Consider the following 22702-nt stretch of genomic DNA (forward strand, 5'->3'; position numbering starts at 1 on the left):
TTGGATTGATCCCTTGATCAGTATGTAGTGTCCTTCTTTGTCTTTTGTAACATTCTTTATTTTAAAGTCTATTTTATCTGATATGAGTATTGCTACTCCAGCTTTCTTTTGCTTTTTTTCTTTTTTCCATCCCCTCACTTTCAGTCTGTATGTGTCCTTAGGTCTGAAGTGGGTTACTTTTTAGACAGCATATATATGTGTCTTATTTTTATATCCATTCAGCGAGCTTGTGTCTTTTGGCTGGAGCATTTAATCCATTCACGTTTAAGGTAATTATCAATATGTATGTTCCTGTTACCATTTTCTTAATTGTTTTGGGTTTGTTGTTGTAGGTCCTTTTCTTCTCTTGTGTTTCCCACTTAGAGAAGTTCCTTTAACGTTTGTTGTAGAGCTGGTTTGGTGGTGCTGAATTCTCTTAGCTTTTGCTTGTCTGTAAAGCTTTTGATTTCTCCATCAAATCTGAATGAGATCCTTTCTGGGTAGAGTAATCTTGGTTGTAGGTTCTTCCCTTTCATCACTTTAAATGCATCATGCCACTCCCTTCTGGCTTGTAGAGTTTCTGCTGAGAAATCAGCTGTTAACCTTATGGGAGTTCCCTTGTATGTTATTTGTTGTTTTTCCCTTGTTGCTTTTAATAATTTTTCTTTGTCTTTAATTTTTGCCAATTTGGTTACTATGTGTCTCGGTGTGTTTCTCCTTGGGTTTAGCCTGCCTGGGACTGTCTGCGCTTCCTGGACTTGGGTGGCTGTTTCCTTTCCCATGTTAGGGAAATTTTCGACTATAATCTCTTCAAATATTTTCTTGGGTCCTTTCTGTTTTCCTTATGGGACCCCTGTAATGCGTATGTTGGTGCGTTTAATGTTGTCCCAGAGGTCTCTTAGGCTGTCTTCATTTCTTTTCATTCTTTTTTCTATATTCTGTTCTGCAGCAGTGAATTCCACCATTCTGTCTTCCAGGTCGCTTATCCGTTCTTCTCCCTCAGTTATTTTGCTATTGATTCCTTCTAGTGTATTTTTCATATCATTTATTGTATTGTTCACCTCTGTTTGTTCTTTAATTCTTCTAGGTGTTTGTTCTCTCATTCTTCTAGGTCTTTGTTAAACATTTCTTGCATCTTCTCAATCTTTGCCTCCATTCTTTTTCCAGGGTCCTGGATCATTTTCACTATTGTTATTCTGAATTCTTTTTCTGGAAGGTTGCCTGTCTCCACTTCATTTAGTTGTGTTGCTGGGGTTTTATCTTTTTCCTTCATTTGGTACATAGCCCTCTGCCTTTTCATTTTGTCTGTCTTTCTGTGAATGTGGTTTTTGTTCCACGGGCTGCAGGATTGTAGTTATTCTTGCTTCTACTGTCTGCCCCCTGGTAGATGAGACTATGTGCAAGCTTCCTGATGGGAGGGACTGGTGGTGGGTAGAGCTGGGTGTTGCTCTGGTGGGCAGAGCTCAGTAAAACTTCCATCTGTTTGTCTGCTGATGGGTGGGGCTGAGTTCCCTCCCTGTTGGTTGTTTGGCCTGAGGCAACCCAGCACTGGAGACTACAGGCTCTTTGGTGGAGCTAATGGCAGACTCCGGGAGGGCTCATGCCAAGGAGTACTTCCCAGAACTTCTGTTGCCAGTGTCCTTCTCCCCCCGGTGAGCCACAGCCATCCCCCACCTCTGCAGGAGACCCTTCAAGAATAGCAGGTAGGTCTGGTTCAGTCTCCTGTGGGGTCACTGCTCCTTTCCCCTGAGTCCTGATGCACACACTACTTTGTGTGTGCCCTTCAAGAGTGGAGTCTCTGTTACCCCCAGTCCTGTCGATGTCCTGCAAACAAATCCCACTAGCCTTCAAAATCTGAGTCTCTGGGAATTCCTCCTTCCTTTGCCAGATCCCCAGGTTGGGAAGCCTGACGTGGTACTCAGAACCTTCACTCCAGTGAGTGGACTTCTGTGGTATAATTGTTCTCCAGTTTGTGAGTCACCCACCTGGCAGTTATGGGATTTGATTTTATTGTGATTGTGCCCCTCCTACTGTCTCATTATGGCTTCTCCTTTGTCTTTGGTTGTGGGGTATCTTTTTTGGTGAGTTCCAGTGTCTTCCTGTCGATGACTGTTCAGCAGTTAGTTGTGATTCCAGTGCTCTCGCAAGATGGAGTGAGTGCCCGTCCTTTTGCTCCGCCATCTTGAACCTGTCTCTGTAATAAGTCTTGACATCAGGTAGAGTGATTTCTCCCACTTTATTCATTTTCAGAAAAGTTTTAGCTATTCTAGAATGTTCCTTTGCCATTCCATGTAAGTTTTAGAGTAATCTTTTCTATATCTACAAAAAATCTTGCTGGGATTATGATAGGAATTGTGTTAAACTTGTACACTAATTTGAGGAGAATTGAAATCTATATTATGTTGAGTCTTCCAGTCCGTAAATACGTCTCTCCACTTACTTATATCTTATTTGGTTTCTTTAATCAGTGTTTTGTAGTTTTTTGCATGTAAGTCCAGTGCATGTTTTGTTAGATTTATATTTAAATGATACTGTATTTTTAATTTTGGTTTCTGTATGTTCATTTATACAGTTGGTTTTTATATGTTGAGCTTGTGACTTTGTTGAATTCACTTATTAGTTCTCAGATTTTTTTTTTTGTAGATTCTGTGAGATTCCCTGCATAGGTCATTATGTCATCTGCAAATAGCGATGGTTTTATGTCTTCCTTTTCTATGTTTATGCCTTTTATTTCCTTTTTTTTTTTTTTTGGCTTATCGCATTGGCTAGAACTTCCAGTATTATGTTGAATCGGAGTAATGAGAGCAGACATCTTTTTCTTGTTCCTCATTTAGTCTTTCACCATTAAGTATATTCCAAACTTTGCTTTGGAGGTTTTTTGTAGATGTTCTTTATCAAGTTGAGGAAACTCTGTTTCTGGTTTTCTAAGTGTTTTTATTATGAATGGGTGTTGAATTCTGTTAGATGATTTTTCTGCATCAATTATATGGTTGTGTGATTTTTTTTCTTCTTTAGCCTGATGGATTATATTGATTGATTTACCAGTAGTGAAACAGCCTTGCATCCCTCTTGGTCATGATGTACAATTCTTTTTGTATGTTTTTGAATTCTGTTTGCTAATATTTTATTGAGGATTTTTATATCTATATTCATGGTAGATATTGATCTGTAGGTTTCTATTTTTTGGTGCTATCTTTGGTTTTGGTATTAGGTGGAAGACTGTGAACATCTTGAGGGAAGACAGTGATAATGACCACTAAGTCAAGGACTTGGGGTATGGGGACATCAGAAAGAATCCAGGGGGGAAAGAGAATCCAAGGAAGGGAAGTGGTGTTGTTTGACTGGAAATACTATTGCTTGGGTGAGTGTAGAGCAGTGTACCGGAACAGAGTGGTGAGGATGAAATCTGATTGTTATGGATGGAACAGTTACTGTAGTTGCTTTGTGGAGGATCTTAGATAATAATGATGTGGTAGGGCTGGGAATATGTTTACTGTAGGGGAAAAAAATTAATATAGGAGTGTTAGGGAATGAATACTGGAGACAGATCTTGGACCTGAAGGTGATGTGGACAGACCCTGTGGAAAGATCAGTCTCAAGCAGGAAAGTGACCAGCTCTCTCTCGGACTTCTGGGAAGGAGGAGGGATTGATATGGAAAGCATGGGGTCCTTAGAAGTGATATTAATGTCTGGTCGTGTCTCTTCTTATGCTTTGTTTGGGAGGAAGGGCATATGCCTAAAACCAATGGAATCAGAGATCTGCACAGAAATGGGACCAAGTACCATCTACTGACACTCTCTGATGATGATACATCAGAGCTTCCTTTAGGTCCTTAGGCCAGTTTTTGGTTTTTATCTGTTTGTTTTTTGGTTTGTTTTTAACAGACCAATGATGACCACAGTTAGGACAGATAAGTGTAGAAACTCTTCCTTGATTAAACTTCAAAATTGAGAAGTCATTGGAAGTCCTTCTGGTCAGCTGCTCAGTTCTAATCCTGTCCAGCATTCATCATGAGAGGGCCTTTGGCTCCATCCTTTGTTGAGCCAGAGAGCCACTGACCATCGGTTTATAATCAGCAGTTCAGACTTAGTCTTCAGACCACTTCTGCATAATCTCTTCCAAAAAATAGAAAAAAAAAGAATACTCCCTAATTTCTTGTTATGATTCCGATACCAAAGTCAGACAAGGACCAGTTTCCATCCCTAGCAGTCGTTCTCTTCTTCATGCCTTCATGTGCTGGCACTCAGGAAGCTGATTTCTGTTCTTATTGCAGCTGCAGTCGACTCCGCCAGGTTCAGAGCATCCTGACCCAGAGCAGCAAGTCTCAACCCGACGGGATCCTCTGCATCCTAGGTCAGTGCATTTAACAAGGTGGGACTCAGGGCTGGGGCAACTTGGCTTCTGTTCATAGGAAGATATAATAATAGTATCATCACTGTGAGATAAGCTGTGAGTTAGTATTCTTCTCCCAGCTTTTGTTCCCCTGAGATCTGTTGCTGTTTTAATGGGGTCAGGTGAGATATCAGTGAGATAGGGGGCCTGTACCACAGAGCAGGCACTTTGTACATGTTATCTCATTTCTCCTCACAGCAACCTTACAAGAAGCAGTGTTGTCCCTTTTTTACAGAGGAGGAAACTGAGATTCTGGGAGATCAAACAGACTTGCTCAGGGCCATAGAGTGGCAGAATTGGGCATTTATTTGTTCTTTAACACTGTTTTTATTATGAAAATACATCATATAATTTAAAAATTAAGACATTACACAAATAATAATGAACAAAATTTTCTAATCATCCCAGTTACCCAGTCCCACTCCCCAGAGATAATATCAACCGTATTTTTTTTAACACAAAAGGGAACATTTTATGTATATTGTTGTTAATCTAATTGAAAATTTTTCACTTGATAAGTATATCTTGGAGATTTTTCTATGTCAGGTCAATCTCCTTCTTTATCTCACTTTCATTTACATTCACAGTATTGAGTCATAAAACTTGCTTAGCTCAGGTTGTTTGTCTGTCAACCACCCGATTTCCTTCCCAGAAGCGAACCACTTTCTTGTTTGTCCTTCCTCAGATAGTCTATGCATAATTTTATTTTTTCACTTAATAGCACTTGCATTTAAACTTACGATAGGCAGTGGGCAGAGTGATTAAAAACGTGCACTCTGGAGCCAGGCAGGTTTTGGGTTTGAATCTTGGCTTCATCACTCACTTAGCCAAGAGACATAGTTTATGGTGGGCCTAGAATTCCAGTCAAATGCTGAAACAACACTCACTGGATTCTCTTTCCAGCTGCAGCCATCAAGGGTGTGGGGGCTGTCTTTGCCATGAATTTACTTATGAATAAAATCACCTGTTTGTTACTGGACTTATGCTATTATTTCTGTTAGTTAAGGCTCAACCTAGTAAAAATAGGCAGCATAAAATTGATCATGTGGGCTACTTGAATATAGAATACTAAAGGATTGAGGAAAAGGTCAACTTATAAGAATATCACGAGACCATATATATATATATATATATATATATATACATATATATATATTTTTTTTAATGAAAACACAAATGTTGCAGAAATTGATGTTTGAAGTTGGGTGTGAAGATTGAGGTAAAAACTTAATAAACCTTCAGGACAGGGACTTCCCTGGCGGTCCAGTGGTTAAGACTATGTGCTTCTGATGCAGGGGCCGTGGGTTCCATCCCTAGTCAGGGAACTAGGGTCCCACATGCTGTGTGGTGCGGCCAAAAAAAAAAAAAAAAAAAACCTTCAGGACAGCTGAATGTGAAACAGCTGTATGTGAACGTGAAGCAAGAAATCAGTGAGGCACTTATATGTTTTTAAACAGCTTCTGGGGTTTAGTGAATTCTGCTTTTTTGGGTAATTAGGGTTATCATAGCATCTCATGGTTGGTTGGTTGGTTGGTTTAATCTAGCCTTCTAGCCTCGACAGTATCCTTCTGAGCAACTCTGGCTCAACTCCCTCCACTTTGGCATTTTTCATTTAGTTATTATGGTGTAGGAGATGTTCTCATTGAATTTCTGCTAACCTTTTTTTAAAAACAGCTTTGTGGTATAATTCATGTATAATAAACTGCACATATTTAAAGTGTACGATGTGATAAGTTTTGACATATGTGAAATCCCTCTTTTGGGATTTTTCTTATGTTTTCCTCATGCTTAGACTGGGGTTATGGATTTTGGAGTGCAAGACCAATGAAATAACATGCCATTTTCATCACACGATATCAAGGATACATACTAACAACAAGACTTTTCACTGTTTATATTGACTTTGATCACTTGGCTAAGATAATATTTGTCAGGTTCTGCATTGTAAAGTACTCTCCCCACCCCTCCTTCCATATTGTCCTCTTTGGAAGGAAGTCACTATGAGCCCACACTTAAGGAGTCGGGATTATGCTCCATTGCCTTGAGGAGGGTAGTGTCTACATAAATTATTTGAAATTCTTCTGCATGGGATATTTGTCTCTTCTCCCCCATTTATTTATTTATTCAATCGTTTGTTTGTATGTCTTCATGGAGATTTATTTTATACTTTGAGTTAAAATCCAGTACTACTTCATTTATACCTTAGGTTATAATCTACTACTACTTCAAATTGTTCCAGCTTTGGCTGTTTGGGGCTCTTTCAGTTGGTTCCTACATCCCTCCCTTTGATATATCACCATAAAAGTTATAGTTTGTTTAGTACTTCTGTACTTTCTGACACTATAAGATGCTCCAGTCTTATTTTGTATATTACCTGCTTCAGTCCTAGAATCAGCCATTTCTCTAAGGAGCCCTGATTTCTTTTATTGGAGAAAGGTATTAGAAACCAAGATCTGGGGACTGGGTATGCTCTTTGCTACTGGGATGTCATTGCTTTTAGGCCCTCTCAGCTGACAAAGTAAGGAAATATATGTGTGTACCTTAAGTGGTGTATATATATACATCTGTATATGTTATGTAACTGTCTCTACTGTATTAAGCTAAACATGAATTCATATTAGTGCTTCTAGCTCTAACCCATTACTACATGGATCATTCTAGCTTCCTTCTCTTGCTTATCTGTAAACTTCCACTCCACCAGTGAGAAACTTGGCACCTACTGTCTACCATCCATTTATTTGTTTAATTCCAGTATGCATATTTAGCAGTATCAGATTTGTAGCCCAAAATTCCCCCATGGGAAACAACTTTATTAACTAGAGTATGGTGGTTACATATGGTATCTTTTGCCTTTAATTTTACATGGTCAGTCTTTTTAATGTTAGCATTTTTTGTGGCAGTTTATGTAGCTGGAATCCTTAGCAGAGGACATGCTGCCCAGTCCACTGGTTATTTTTAACTCTGTAGCCCTTTCTACTTCAGGCCTTATGTAGGCCAGGTCATTTCTGCTTTTGATTCTTTTTCATCTCTTTCTTCACTAAAGTGTTGAATGGCATAAAAGAGGGCTGTGCTGCTTTGATCTAGCTGAGAAAGTAATCTTCCCATATTTGAAGTCCCCTACCACAGGTGGTCCCTAAGCCCCTCTGGTCTGAATGCCCATTACTTTTCACTGGTCTGAATAACAACTGGCAGTCCTGTTTCCCAGGCTCCAGCCATATTTCCATTCTTGGAGCTTCTTCTGCCCCAACCCCTTCCTCTTAGCCTCACGTAGCCAGCTGCCTCCTGCCCTTGACATGTCCCTCTTGCCCAGAGTCATAGCTCTGGGCCTTCACAGATATCCAGGAACCAGGTAGTATATGTGCCTGTGGCATTGAAAGGCAGTTGTGAAGGCAGTATTTAATTTCCTTTTTATTAGTCTCTGACCCAGCCCTACTAGACTGTAAGACCATTTGTAGGCATGTTTACTACGTGCTTCAGCACCCAGCAGAGTGCTAGGCCTTGGGCCTGATAAATATTTGTGAAATGATGGATGTCTGCGGTTTCATTCACTTGTCCTCTTTTTACTTCTTTGAGTTCTTTTCAAACCACCTTAATCCTCCTTTATTTAATTCCACGTGTTTTGGTAAAGGTCTCTTTGAGAAGAGAATACTTTTCTGATGCCTATTCCTATTCTAACTGAAAGTATTAAAAAATTTTAGCCAACTATGGCAGGACTTGGACTATATTTTCTGGTTCCTTCTATCCTCAAGAATTGCTTTTGATTAAATTAACAGCTTCTATGTTCTGTGATGTTTGACTGTCTCAACTATATAGATCTTGAATCCATGTAAGAGTACTTGATGCTGAGGCCTGCTTCTTTGAGTTGTTTAGTTTGGCTTCTGGCACAAAACTGGTCTGAGGTGCTGCCTTTAACTTAACCATTAGGGTTTTGCTGAGCAGGGGCAAACTGTTGGGACTCATATGCTCCCCGTAGTACAGTACAGCTGATCAGAGCCTTTTTTGCCTTGCAGGAATCGATAGCAGGTACAATGAAGGCTGCAGAGAGCTGGCAAATTATCTTCTGTTTGGTTTGTACAATCAGAATACCAGTGATTTTGAGAAAACAGGGTTTTCTGAAGAAGTTCTAGATGGTAAGTATATATTGGTGAACTCTGTGTGAGAGAGGAGTAAGTGATTTAGTACTTTGGATTCTTATTTCATGGCCTTTTTATGGAAAAATATGATCAAATTTAAAATAGCCTGAAGATCCAGTAAATTTTTGCTTTTTTTATTAATGAAAAACGACATTTCTTCTTTGCTGATACGTTAAGTAATATGCTCTGTTGGTTACCTGCTGGATTATAAGAGACTAGTGACAAGTAGTTTTCAGAGTATGTTTACTAGATAAATAGGTTTTAGAGGAAAAAAGTAAACATCAGTGTTTGGCTTTATATCTTCTTGGCAAGGTACTAGTTTTCCTCTGAATTTTCCATTGCCTCTACATGCTGGGAGGTTCACATTATGTGCCGTTGTCCTATGAAAGCACTTTCAGCTGTGAGTCAGGGATAAGCCTGCAGGCTACTCCTGCAAGGAGGACTTCATGTGGATCTTCAGCTTAGGAACAAAGCCTCTTTGTCCTGCTCTGTCTTTGGGAATTGTTTTCTGTGAGCTGTAATTTATGACGATGCCTCTGACTACAATGCAGACTTTCTGCTTACATTCCCCTTTCCTCGGCTCTTGAGACACTCACCCTGTGTTCATGCTGCTATGGGGTGATGCCCAGGAGCTATCTCTGATATCACATACTTAGCATTATGACTTGTCTGCCAGGTGGATCAGGAGACCCAGGAATAGACAAATCAAAATGGATGAGAGACAGCTCTTGTGAAGCAGCTGGGGGACGCGTGAAAGCAAACATCTGATGTTGAAATAATCTTGCTGTGGATCTAATACAGTGATTCTCAACTGGGGGCAGTTTTATCCCCCAGGGGACATTTGGCAATATCTGAAGACACTTTTGATTGTCACAACTGGGCAGAGTGGATAGAGGCCAGAGATGCTACTAAACATCCTACAACGCATACACAGGACAGCTCCCCACAACAAAGAATGATCTGGTCTAAACTGTCAGTAGTGCTGAAGGTGAAGAACCCTGGCCTAGTGTATGTGAAAATTCTTCTGTAGTAAAGTCCTTAATAGTATCTATCCTTATAGATTGGTGAAAGATTTTCTTTTTATTAGGAAGTGCAGAAAACAGGGTGAAATTATTCCTTCTGTTAATTTTTTTTCAATTCAAATTTAGTTTCAGATTTTGATTTTAAAAAATGCTTTCTTACACTGTAAAACATATACTGGTTTGGAAAGAATTCATCTTGGCAGCTCATTTAGACAGTTACAAAAAGGCAGATACTTGTACCAACCACACATTTCACTGCAGTCAAGGTTGCTAAGGACATTGCAGTACTGAAATTAAGGAAGTAGTTTAAATCCTCAAAGGTGCTCCTTTTTGCTTATCTTTGTCTTTATCCTGTCACCTAGCACAATGCGTGCTTATAAAGTAAGCGTTTTCTTCCAAATTAATAAATTCATTTTTAAATCCAAGTAGCTGGAAAGCTGAGTTCACCAGATTTATCTTCTACATTACAATCCCTAATTATCTGAGAGAAAAAGAGGCAAACACGAAGGATTTATTTTAAAAAGAAACTTTTAAAATAGTTTACGTGCTCTTATGCTTTCTTTTACCTGACTGTGTACTCTGTTAAAATTTGTTTGTAGTGATGACGTCAGTCTTGTGAGATCCTTAGCATGCTTCATTAGGTTTAGTAGCTGTTGCATTATTTCTTTTACTGGATCCTAATTCTTTGCAGTATGTTACACATTAGTATAGAGTGCAGTGTATACAGGAAGCCCTCAGTGACATCAAACTCTCACTATTGAGCAGGTGACCTACAGGTGATTCAGGGTGGGTCTCCCAGCAGAATGAGACGGGGCTTCTTTCTTATCCCTTGCTACCTTTTAACTCCAGCATTTAGCTGAGAGTCAGCAGTGAAGAGCCTGCTCCATACTGTGTTGCCTAGAACACCTAGGGTCTGACCAGGTGTGGAGCTCAGAGTGGCTTAAAAGGCCACCATCATGGAGCTTTATTTCATGAGGCCACCCAGCTGTGCAGTCAGCTGAGGTCAGTATTCACTGGGCTTATGTTTTTGTAGATTATGGTCTGTCACACTGTGTTACTGTGTTGGCATTGCCCTAAGCCTGCTGCATCAGTTGCTTCCTGCCCCCACGCTCCTCTCTCACTTCCAGCCATCTCCTCTAGCCCCTTCCCTAGTGTCATCTTGTTAGAAAGAGGCCTAATGACTCTGGTTTCTGAGGAGCCGTAGAATGGAGCCTCTGCTTTTCTTCTGGAAGTGTGACTGCTTTCTTTCTCAGTGTTCAACCTGTTTTAATATTCCTGCCCCGTTCCATGGCTTGTTTGTTAGTTTACTTGGTTTTATTTGCACCTTTGGGATTGCTTTATTTGTTTGACCCACCACCATCAATGATTATTCCCTAAATCTGTGAGCTGCTGATCACTTGCCTCTACTTTCTTCCTCCCAGCCTTTCCTGTGTACAGAGTTTACATCTGTATACAATAACCCTTCCCAGGTTGCAAGGAAAGGGGTATCCTCGGGCCCACGATTTGCCTTGAGCCAGATGAGCCAGCAGCCAAGAGCTTTATAGACTGATGTCTGCAGGAGAACCAGTCACTGGCCATATTTGGTGCTGTTTTCCTGCCTCAGTGGCTTTTACCTGTAGAGTTTCCATTTACTATCTATCTCCACAGCAAAGTACACAGTTGAGTTTGGTACAACAAATTTTACTGTGCTGAATTTTGTGAAACACCCTGAAGGCTGTTCTTTTGACTTATTCTACCATAACCAGAGGGCCACGGTAGTGGAAGCATAGCATGGGGATGAGGAAATGCTTGCTGTCCACACTTGAGTGTTCTACAGTCACTTTGAAGCACGTTGCCTAATTAAAGAATTTTCAGTTTAGAGTTTTGTTACATTGTTTCTGTCGTTTTAATGGTTTTACTGATTATGTGGGCAGAAGATGTCTAAAGGAAATGCTTTTGACAATCTTGTGTTTTAATTTTGTTTTTCTTACAGATGTGATTATATTGATTAAATCAGATAGTGTCCACCTGTACTGTAATCCTATAAATTATCGCTATCTTTTACCCTATGTGGCACATTGGAGAAATCTGCATTTCCACTGCATGACTGAAAATGAGGTGAGGAGAAACGATAAAATAGGCGCTTAGAGACACTCTAAGGATATTCGTTCAGGAAAATGTATTGATAGAATGGGAACAGGAGGTCCTTAAAGAAATCAAATTGGGGAGTTTCCTGGTGGTCCAGTGGTTAGGACTCCAAGCTTCCGCTGCAGGGGGCATGGGTTTGATCCCTGGTTGTGGAACTAAGATCCCACATGCTGCGCGACATGGCCCCCCCCCCAAAAAAAAAAATTCGTGAAATGTGGTTACACAAAAAAGGTTATTTGTTTTAGTGGAACTTTTCATATTTCATTATGAGGCTACCCTAGCAATAAATTATATGCCTGAAAGAGACAAAAAGGACTATTAAAATTGGGACCTAATAGTGGACTTGTGAACCTGCCTTCCTGCCCTGCTTCTTTATCCCCGGCCTGGGTCCATTCTCTCGGGCCTAGGAACTGCCCCAGGAGAATTTGATAAGCTCTGTGACATTTCAATGTTTGGATTTCTTGGTATTTGTTTCCATTTCCCTTTAGACCGTTTTCAGAGATTTGGCTAGAAATCAAATTGGGACTTGAGATTTAGGATTTCGTGGAAATTGTGACCCAGTGTAGGTCCAGAACCCTTCTTTCCATATGAGCATTTGGGGGACTTTTGAGGACAAGTTTTATCTCTTGCATTTAGGTCTCTGATCCATTTTGAGTTGATTTTTGTGTGTGGTGTAAGGTAAGGGATTGACATGTTTCTGACCAGCAAACACTAAAACTTGCCTTTAAAAATACCCTCTTGATGGGAATTCCCTAGCGTTCCAGGACTCTGTGCTTTTACTGCTGAGGAAGTGGGTTCAGTCCCTGGTCAGGGAACTAAGATCCTGCAAGCCACGCAATGCGGCCAAGAAAAACAAAACAAAACAAAAGCAAACAAAAAAACCCTCTAGGGACATTTGGGACAACTAATAAAAATGCACAGAAAATATGGGATTTTGTATGATGTCTCATGAGAGCCTGTTTCCTTTCTATTTCCTTCTTTAGTATGAAGATGAGGAAGCTGCAGAAGAATTTAAAATTGCCAGTTTTGTAGACATGGTTCGAGACTGTAGTAGAATTGGCATTCCTTACAGCTCCCAAGGTGCGTATCTGACAGTCAGCCATTTTAGAACCTTGCTGGGATGGTGTGTGAATCGAATGTCCTTACTTCTCCTTTCAGTGGAGGCATTCAGCTGGGAAACCTGTTGATCTGTTTTCACTAAAGGCAGAGAGGATCAAGCAGAATGAAATTTGGGAACTTTCCTGTGCAAGCTTGTGTTCATAACTGAAGTTTCTGCAGCAACACAGCATGCTACCAGCAGCAGTCAGAAGAACTGATAAAGGATTTACTACAGTTGCCATCTATGCTATACCACTTATTATACTTGAAGTGTAGATGTGGGGCCTCTTGCTAATAAGAAATAGTAATTTGGGTAGCTGTTAAAAATATGCTGACAGTGAGACTCAAAAATAATGTGTAGGGGACTTCCCTGGTGGTCCAGTGGTTAAGACTCTGTGCTTCCAGTGCAGGGGGCACGGGTTCGATCCCTGGTCTGGGAACTAAGATCCCACATGCCAACACGGCATGGCCGAAAAAAAAAAGTGTGAAAACAGAGGGAAAAAATCAACAAGCTTAGCAGTGCTTGTATCTTATTTATAAAAAAAAAAAACTTTGCACATTGAAGCTTGTTGTTATAGGAAAAGAAAAATTTTGATTTGGTAATTTTCCCTTGAGGAAGTTGGTTAGCTGTGTTTCTTAAGGGAAAGGAGCCAAGTTTTGGTCTGTTAATAAATATATCCACTTAGTGATACAAGTCAGATGTAGTAGGCCACTATTTATTTATTTATTTACTTATTTACTTACTTAGGAAACCAGAATGTGAAAAAATACTGTAGAGAAATCTGAATTTTTGTAACTTGTTTGTGTATCTGGTTCAGTTTTATTTTGCTTGATGAGGCTGTGGTGAACTTGTGAGAAATGATGTCTAATGACCACATTAGATCAGGTTTAGACTGCTGTATCCAGAACGGTATTTGATACATGTTGTACTTGATTCCTCTAGGTCACTTGCAGATATTTGATATGTTTGTAGTGGAGAAATGGCCAATTGTACAGGCCTTTGCACTTGAGGGCATTGGAGGGGATGGATTTTTTACCATGAAATACGAGGTATGTATGAAAAACAGTGTGCCTGGTTTTTGTCTACCACTGGGCTGTTTTTATGAAGGCCCACAATGTGGGTGTTCATTATAACACTCTGAAAAGCTGGCAGTGACTGCAAAGGGCATGGAGCAAGTTAAAAGACTTGAAATGGAAAATAGTTGCTATTTAAGGCTAGTCCCCAAACTGAGCTCCTGTGCCCTTTATTCTTGGAGTTCCTCTCTGTCCTCCTTCCTCTTCTTTCCCCATTCTAAGTTCACTGTAGCACCCTAGGCTGACTCCTCTTATAGCTTTTATCGTCCTATGTCACCCACATTTGTCACACCCACTCACTCATTCACCCACCCCTGGTCTCTGGATTAGAAGCTCCTTGAGAACAAAAGCATTCTCGTTGTTTGTAGCTCAGAAGTTCGTATAATTTAACTGTTCAAGAGCAATGAAAGGAGCAATGAGAATTTTGTATAAGTACTGTGTACTAGAGGAATAAAAGGATTAGCTTTTGTGGTAAGAACAGTATCTTTTATTTCAGTATTCTTTGCATCTAGAAGATGACCAGTAAATATTTGTTAAGTGAATTAATGAATGAGACTGGGAGAGGGGATCACCCAGGGTACATATTAGGGCGGATGACCTGGTATCCACATGCCTCCATAGGATCCCCAATGAAATGACCTGCCCCCAGTACAGGAAACCAGGGAGAAGGAACATTGACATGCTAGAAATGGGGACATACTCTTAGGGATAGAAGTAAGTGGGACCTTTGGAAGCAAGGCCCAGGGCTAATTCCTACCCCTTCTGAGAAGTAGCAGTGTCCCTAAGAAATGTTTGGAGGCTCACCTGACAAACCCTGTAATGTAGAGGAACATGGGCTGTAGGGATGAAGAGACACACACCACATCAGCCCTACTTTTCTTGCTCCAAACCAGTTTTCTCACATTGACCACAGGTAGCAGAACATCAACAAGGCTGTGGGAGCTGCCCCTGGTAGCATCTAATGCTCTCTAATTTAGAAGAAGAGGGACTTGAAAAGAGGCAAGCCACAGGAGGTAGAGAGGAAGCTTAAAATTTTTAGTGATAATGGTAATGTTTATTTTTAATTAATTGTATAAACTAGGCATTTTTACTGTCTCGTATACTCCAGGCACTGTTCTAAGCATTTTGCATGAATTAACTTTAATTCTTACAATAATCCTCTGAAGTAGGTACTATTACCATCCCTATTTTATGGGAAGTTTAAATGAATTTCCCAAAGTCACAGAGCTAGTAGCCTGTGAGTGGCAGGGCTAGGGCCCAGTCAAGAAAGTCTGGCTTCAAAGCCTGTGCTCCTAACCCCTGGGCTGCCACTAGATTAGCGTTAGAAAGCAGTGCACTAGGAGGCTGTACAATTCATGCAGCTCAAATGGGGCAGGCCTCTGGCTTCTGCCTTAAAGTGCATCAAACCATGAAGTCAAATCCAGGTAATGTAGATTTTTCCTGTAGGGTGGTGTTTTTAGGGGATGGGATGGGCAGTGAGGAGGAAACAGCACACATCATATTTTAAGAGTTATTACTATAAGTCTTCTCTCCAGATCCCTTTCTTCAGATCCTGCCCTTTTCTGTAGCCACTAATTTTCATTCTCTCAGATACTTTCCTTTCGTCTCCATCTCATTTCCCTTGACCTCACTTCTCTTCCTTACCCTGTCCTTCCTGGTCGTTTAAGGTATGGAACAGTTTGGCCTACTGATCAGCTCTGCCATTATACTGTACTTCTCTCTGATTCACATATTAAAGGCCTGATAACTGCCTGAGCCAGAAAAGTTCTTGCCTCCTTTGAAAGCTAGGAGGAGAACTACAGATACTTACAACTTAATTTTTTAAACTTTTTTACTGTATGCTCATACCCAGAAGAAAATCCTTAATTCAGAGGATGTTTTTATCCCTGATGTGGTAGGTGCCAGCATGAGAAAGGAAGCCAGACCCACACAGCATTTACTTGGTACTTAGGCTGAGCCAAACTAAGTTATGGATATAGGGAACTTTTTCTTCCTGGAAGCAGTACAGGGAAGTTCCTCTTCTAGGGCTTTCCCTGTCTCCAACTTCCTTCTTCTTACTCTCCAGCTGCTGGAACTGTATGACCTGGTAATGTAAATTTACATTAGCCAGCTCCCCAAGGGGAGGATTCTAAAATAATCCTCTGAATAATGAGAATAATTACAGAGTAAACATTCATTCACCTTTTTATGGACAAACATAAGATTTTTGTACTGAAAGGTGGGATAAACCCTATGAAAAAATTCAAAAGGTAAGAAAGAGACCATAGCATATTAGATGCAGGGATAGATCAGCATGCTTTTAAAAAATATTTTCTCCAGGAAATAAAATAAAAATTGAGAAAAATATCTCTTTGTACTTTTTAAGAATGCAGTTTGTAAAAAGAGAAATGAGATATGGTAGGTAGAGCAAGCAGAATTAAAAAGGGAGATGGATGACATGAGGAAATATTGTTATAAGTCTCAAAATTCATTAGTAGAATTAAGATTTGAATTTCAAAATAGAAATCAGGGAGATTGGCCAAATGGCAGAGTAGAAAGATCCTGAGCCCACCTCCTCTCACAAGCACACCAAAATCAGAATTATTTGCAGAACAACCATCGATGAAAAAAGACCACAACCTACCAGAAAAGACCTTCTACAACTAAAGACATAAGGAACAAACCACAACAAGACAGGTAGGAAGGGCGGACTTGCGATATAGTCAGGTCCTTTTCCCCCAGGTGGGTGACCCACAACTGGAGGATAATTACATTGCAGAGGCTCTCCCACAGCAGTGAGAGTTCTGAGCCCCACATCGGGCTCCCCAGCCTGGGGGCCCTGCACTGGGAAGATGAGCTCCCAGAACATTTGACTTTTAAGGCCAGCAGGGCTTAATATCAGGAGTCCCACAGGACTGGGGGAAACAGAGACTTCATTCTTAAAGGGCGTGCACAAAATATCACACGCCCTGGGACTCAGGGCGAAAGCAGTAATTTGATAGGACCCCGGGCCAGACTTACCTGCTGGTCTTGGGGAGTCTCCCAGAGAGGCAAGAGGCAACTGCAGCTCACCCTGGGGACATAGACGCTGATGGCAGCCATTCCTTGGGAGTTCCCTTCTATCACGTGGACACTGATGCTAGTGGTCGCCATTGTGGAATCCTCCCTCTGGCTCATTAGCACCAAGACCTGGCTTCAGTAGTAGCCTGTAGGGGCCAGTGCTGGGATGTCTCAAGCCAAATTAGGCAGGGGAACAGCCCCATCCATCAGCACGCAGGCTGCCTGAAGACTTCCTGAACCCACAGCCGCCTCTATACATGGCCCTGCCCACCAGAGGCTCAGGACCCCAGCTCCACCTACCAGTGGGAAGGCACCAGTCCCAGAATCCTCTGGGCCCCAGCCCTGCCCTCCAGGAAGCCTGCTGCGGCCTTTGGACCAGTCTCACCAACCAAGGGGCAGACACCAGCTGCAAGAAAACCAGACTCCCACAGCCTGTGAATCCAGCCTGCCCAAAGCAGGCCAGACCCTGCCCTGAGACCATTTTGGCCCCGGCCTCCTGCCCACTAGCAGCCAAATACAAGCTTCAGGACACCCCGGACCCCAAACCCAACTGTGTCAGGACCCCCCCCCCACACACACACACACACCAGTGATCTGTCTGCATCTGGGATCCCTAGGCCTAGAAACCAGACTCCAGGACCCAGGTCTGCCTGCCAGTAGTCTGGTACTAACTCCAGGACCTGGCTTCACCCATCAGTGGACAGGCAACAGCCCTGGAGTCTTCTGGACCCTGACTCTACCTACCAGTGAGCCAGCACTAGTTCTGGGGCTCCCTGAGGTTTTCCAGCCCCACCAACCAGCAGCCGGCAGCCTCTGCACAAGGCAGGGCCTGGCAACCAACTGGACCAGGCGCCCACAAAGCCTACCACATCACCCAAATAGCCCTCTACAAAAGAAGGACCCACACAGCCCTCATGGGAGAACCCCTAGAGCATATAGCTTGGGTGATGAGGGGAGTGCACTGCCGGGATGCATAGGATGTCTCCTACAGAAGACCACTTCTCCAAAGTTGGGAAACATAATTAACCTACCAGATAAATAAAAATACAAACAGCAACTTAGGCAAAATGAGGTGACAGAGGAACATGTTCCAGTCAAAGGAATAAGATAAAACCCCAGAAGATGAATTAAGTGAAGTGAAAAAGACAATCTTCCCAAGAAAGAGTGCAGGGTAATGATCATAAAGATGATCAAAGAATGTGGGTGGGGCTTCCCTGGTGGCTCAGTGGTTAAGAATCATCCTGCCAATGCAGGGGACACGGGTTTGATCCCTGGTCCAGGAAGATCCCACATGCCGCAGAGCATCTAAGCCCATGGGCCACAACTACTGAGCCTGTGCTCTAGAGCCCGCGAGCCACAACTACTGAAGCCTGCACACCTAGAGCCCGTGCTCCTCAACAAGAGAAGCCACCACAATGAGAAGCCTGCGCACCGCAAAGAAGAGTAGCCCCCACTCGCCACAACTAAAGAAAGCCCGTGCGTGGCAACGAAGACCCAACACAGCCAAAAAAATAAATTAAATTAAAAAAAAAAAAGAATGTGGGTGAAGAATGGATGCACAGAGCGAGAAATTAGAAGTTTTTAACAAAGAGTTAGAAAATATAAAGAACAGCCAGAGATGAAGAATACAATAACGGAAATGAAAAATACATTAGAAGGAATCATCAGTATATTAAGTGATACAGAAGAATGAATCAGCGAGCTGGAAGACAAAGTAGTGGAAATCACTGATGCTGAACAGAAAAAAGAATGAAATGAAGACAGTTTAAGAGACCTCTGGGACAACATCAAGCGCACTAATATTTGCATTATAGGGGTCTTAGAAGGAGAAGAGAGAGAGAAAGGTGCTAAGAACATACTTGAAGACATAATAGGTGAAAACTTCCCTAACCTGGAATAGGTTACAGTTATCCACATCCAGGAAATGCAGAGTCCCATACAGGATTAACCCAAAGAGGAACACACCAAGACACATTATAATTAAAATGGCAAAAATTAAAGAGAGAATATTAAAAGTGGCAAGACAAAAGGAACAAATAACATACAAGGGAACTCCCATAAAGCTGTGAGCTGATTTTTCAGCAGAAACTCTGCAGGCCAGAAGGGAGTGCCATGATAAATTTAAAGTGACAAAAGGGAAAAACCTACAAGCACAAATACACTACTCAGTAAGGCTCTCATGCATATTTGTTGGTGAGAGCAAACGCTTTACAGACAAGCAAAAGCTAAAAGAGTTCACCAGCAAACCAGCTTTACAACCAATGTTAAAGAACTTCTCTCGGTGAAAAAGAAAAGGCCACAACTAGAAACATGAAAATTATGAAATGAAAAAGCTCATCAGTAAAGGAAAACATACAGTAAAGATAGGAAATCATCCATGCACAAACCTAGTAGAAAGCTGAAAAGACAAAAGTAGTAAAATCCACAATATCCACAAATATACACAATAAGCACTTAAGGGATACACAGAAGAATTAGATGTAAAATGTGATGTTGTTTTGCCGAAAGCCTGCTTTCGGTTTTAAGGTTTGTTGGATTCGCTGGCAAAATAACCACTTGTTTCACACAAACAGCTTTAATCCTTTAATGAAAGATGAGTTAGCTTAATTTTAATATACAATCATTAGAAGGAAAGAAATAAGAATATTAGAGAAACATAACACGGTATATATACATCACAGAATTGGGCCGACACCTACTTCCAGATCCAAACAGCAGCTGGGAAGTCCTGAGTAACAGCAGTCTGGAGCCCCAGTTGGGAAAGGTCCCGGGCGGTGCATCCATCCCATGGGTGAGACTTCAGATCAGAGTTCCAGGGGCTTCCATTTGTAATTCCAGGCCACAAACTGGTATCAGTTTGCGTGCCAAAATGCAGCTCTGGATTTACTTTAGCAATGCTGTTTGTTTCACCATGTGGGTCACAAGATTTTCCAGACCCCAGGGGACTGGCCAGGTCCCAGGGCTCAAGAAATTCCAAGACCCACTCCCTTTCTTTATTTTTTTTTTTTAATTCTTGGTTTTTTCGGCACGTACTTTAAATTTATTTATTTATTTATTTATTTTTGGGTGTGTTGGGTCTTCGTTTCTGTGCAAGGGCTTTCTTTAGTTGCGGCAAGCGGGGGCCACTCTTCATCGCGGTGCACGGGCCTCTCACTGTCGCGACCTCTTGTTGCAGAGCACAGGCTCCAGACGTGCAGGCTCAGTAGTTGTGGCTTACGGGCCCAGTTGTTCCGCGGCATGTGGGATCTTCCCAGACCAGGGCTCGAACCCGTGTCCCCTGCATTGGCAGGCAGATTCTCAACCACTGCGCCACCAGGGAAGCCCTCCCTTTCTTATTGTGAGTGCTACTTGCCTTGCTAGCAGCAATTGTTAGGTGTGCAAGCAAGCGTGCAGTCCAGGCTGGGTCATGGGTCAGTCAGAGGCCTGCTTCTGCATCTGAAGTCTGAACAAGACAACTTTATTAATTTTCCCAACAGATACCAAAAACAGTCATAGTGAGGGGAGGAGAGTACAAACTGTGGGATTGTTAAAATGCATTTGAAATTAAGAGATCAACAACTTAAAACAATCAAGTATGTAAATAGATTGCTATATAAAAACCTCATGGTAACCACAAACTAAAAGTCTGTAATGCATATACACAAAAAAGAAAAATCCAAACATAACACTAAAGATAGTCACCAAGTCACAAGAGAACAAAAGAAGAAAAAGGGGAAAAAAGACCTACAAATGCAATCCCAAAACAATTAACAAAATGGCAATAAGAACATACATATCAATAATTACCTTAAATGTAAATGGACTGACTGCTCCAATCAGAAGACACAGAGTAGCTGAATGGATACAAAAACAAGACCTTTATATATGCTGCCTACAAGAGGCTTCACTTCAGGTCTAAAGACACACACAGACTGAAAGTGAGGGGATGGATAAAGGTATTCCATGCAAATGGAAATTAACAGAAAGCCAGGGTAGCAATACTTATATCAGACAAAATAGACCCTAAAATAAAGGCTGTTATAAGAGACGAAGAAGGACACTACATAATAATCAAGGAATCAATCCAAGGAGAAGATATACCAATTATATACGCACCCAACATAGGAGCACCTAAATAAAGCAAATATTAATGGACATAAAGGGAGAAATTAACAGTAACACAATAATAGCAGAGGACTTTAACACCCCGCTTACATCAATGGACAGATCATCCAGACAGAAAATCAATAAGGAAGCACTGGCCTTAAATGACACATTAGACCAAATAGACTTAATTGATATAGAGCATTCCATCCAAAAGCAGCAGAATACACATTCTTTTCAAGTGCCCATGGAACATTCTCCAGGATAGGTCACATACTAGGCCACAAAACAAGCCTTGGTAAATTTAAGAAAATTGAAATCATATCAAGCATCTTTTCCAACCACAACGCTGACTAGAAACCAACTACAAGGAAAAAAACTGCAAAAACCACAAAACACATGGAGCGTTAACAATATGCTACTAAACAATGAATGGATCACTGAAGAAATCAAAAAGGAAATAAAAAATTACCTAGAGACAAATGAAAATGAAAACATGATGATCCAAAACCTATGGGACACAGCAAAAGCAGTTCTAAGGGGGAAGTTTGTAGCGATACAAGCTTACCTCAGGAAACAAGAAAAATCTCAAATAAACAACCTAACCTTACACCTAAAGGAGCTAGAGAAAGAAGAACAAACAAAACCCAACGTTAGTGGAAGGAAAAAAGTCATGAAGATGGCAGAAATAAATGAAATAGAGATTTTTTAAAAAATAGAAAAGATAGATGAAGCTAAAAGCTGGTTCTTTGAAAAGATAAAATTGATGAGTCTTTAGCCAGACTCATCAAGAAAAAAGGGAGAGGGCCCAAATCAATAACACCAGAAATGAAAAAGAAGAAGTTACAGCTGACACTACAGGAATACAAAGGATCATAAGAGACCACTACGAGCAACTATACATCAATAAAATGGACAAACTAGAAGAAATGGACCAATTCTTAAAAAGGTACAATCTCCCAAGACTGAACCAGGAAGAAATAAAAAATATGAACAGACCAATTACCACTACTAAAATTGAATCAAAAACAAACAAAAAACAAAACAAAACAAAAACACTCCCAGAAAACAATAGTCCAGGACCAGATGGCTTTACAGGTAAGTTCTACCAAACATTTAGAGAAGAATTAACACCTGTCCTTCTGAAACTATTCCAGAAAATTGCAGAGAAGGAACACTTCCAAAATCATTCTATGAGGCCAACATCACCTGATACCAAAACCAGACTAAGATATCATAAAAAAAGAAAATAATGGGCCAGTATCACTGATGAACATAGATGCAAAAATCGTCAACAAAATCATCAACTGAATCCAACAGCACATTAAAAGGATCATACATCATGATCAAGTGGGATCTATCAATGGAAATTTTCAGTATCTGCAAATCAATCAGTGTGATACATCACATTAACAAGTTGAAGACTAAAAACCATATGATCATCTCAACAGATGCAGAAAAGGCAAAATTCAATATCCGTTTATGATTAAAAACCCTCCAAAAAGTGGGCATAGAGGGAGCATACCTCAACATAATAAAGGCCATTTATGACAAAAAAGGAATCCAAATTGGAAAGGAAGAAGTAAAGCTTTCACTGTTTGCGGATGACATAATACTATACATAGAAAATCCTAAAGACACTACCAGAAAACTGCTAGAGCTCATCAATGAATTTGGTGAAGTTGCAGGTTACAAAATTAATATACAGAAATCTGTTGCATTTCTGTACACTAACAATGAACTATCACAAAGAG

At 41.0% G+C, this 22702-nt stretch overlaps 1 protein-coding gene across 4 annotated transcripts in view; it reads left to right on the top strand.

Annotated features, from left to right (window-relative positions):
* Positions 1 to 22702, top strand: part of DNAAF9 (dynein axonemal assembly factor 9) — a 148242-nt gene that overhangs the window by 19072 nt on the left and 106468 nt on the right. For all 4 annotated transcript variants that reach the window (XM_057528941.1, XM_057528942.1, XM_057528943.1 and 1 more), the window contains 5 exons: positions 4254 to 4333; positions 8383 to 8502; positions 11500 to 11624; positions 12638 to 12734; positions 13696 to 13802. In XM_057528941.1, the coding sequence (XP_057384924.1) occupies positions 4254 to 4333; positions 8383 to 8502; positions 11500 to 11624; positions 12638 to 12734; positions 13696 to 13802 (529 nt within the window). The remainder of the gene's footprint in view (positions 1 to 4253; positions 4334 to 8382; positions 8503 to 11499; positions 11625 to 12637; positions 12735 to 13695; positions 13803 to 22702) is intronic.

The sequence above is a fragment of the Balaenoptera acutorostrata genome, chromosome 15 (genome assembly GCF_949987535.1).
Source record: "Balaenoptera acutorostrata chromosome 15, mBalAcu1.1, whole genome shotgun sequence".
In the NCBI taxonomy this organism is placed as follows: domain Eukaryota; kingdom Metazoa; phylum Chordata; class Mammalia; order Artiodactyla; family Balaenopteridae; genus Balaenoptera; species Balaenoptera acutorostrata.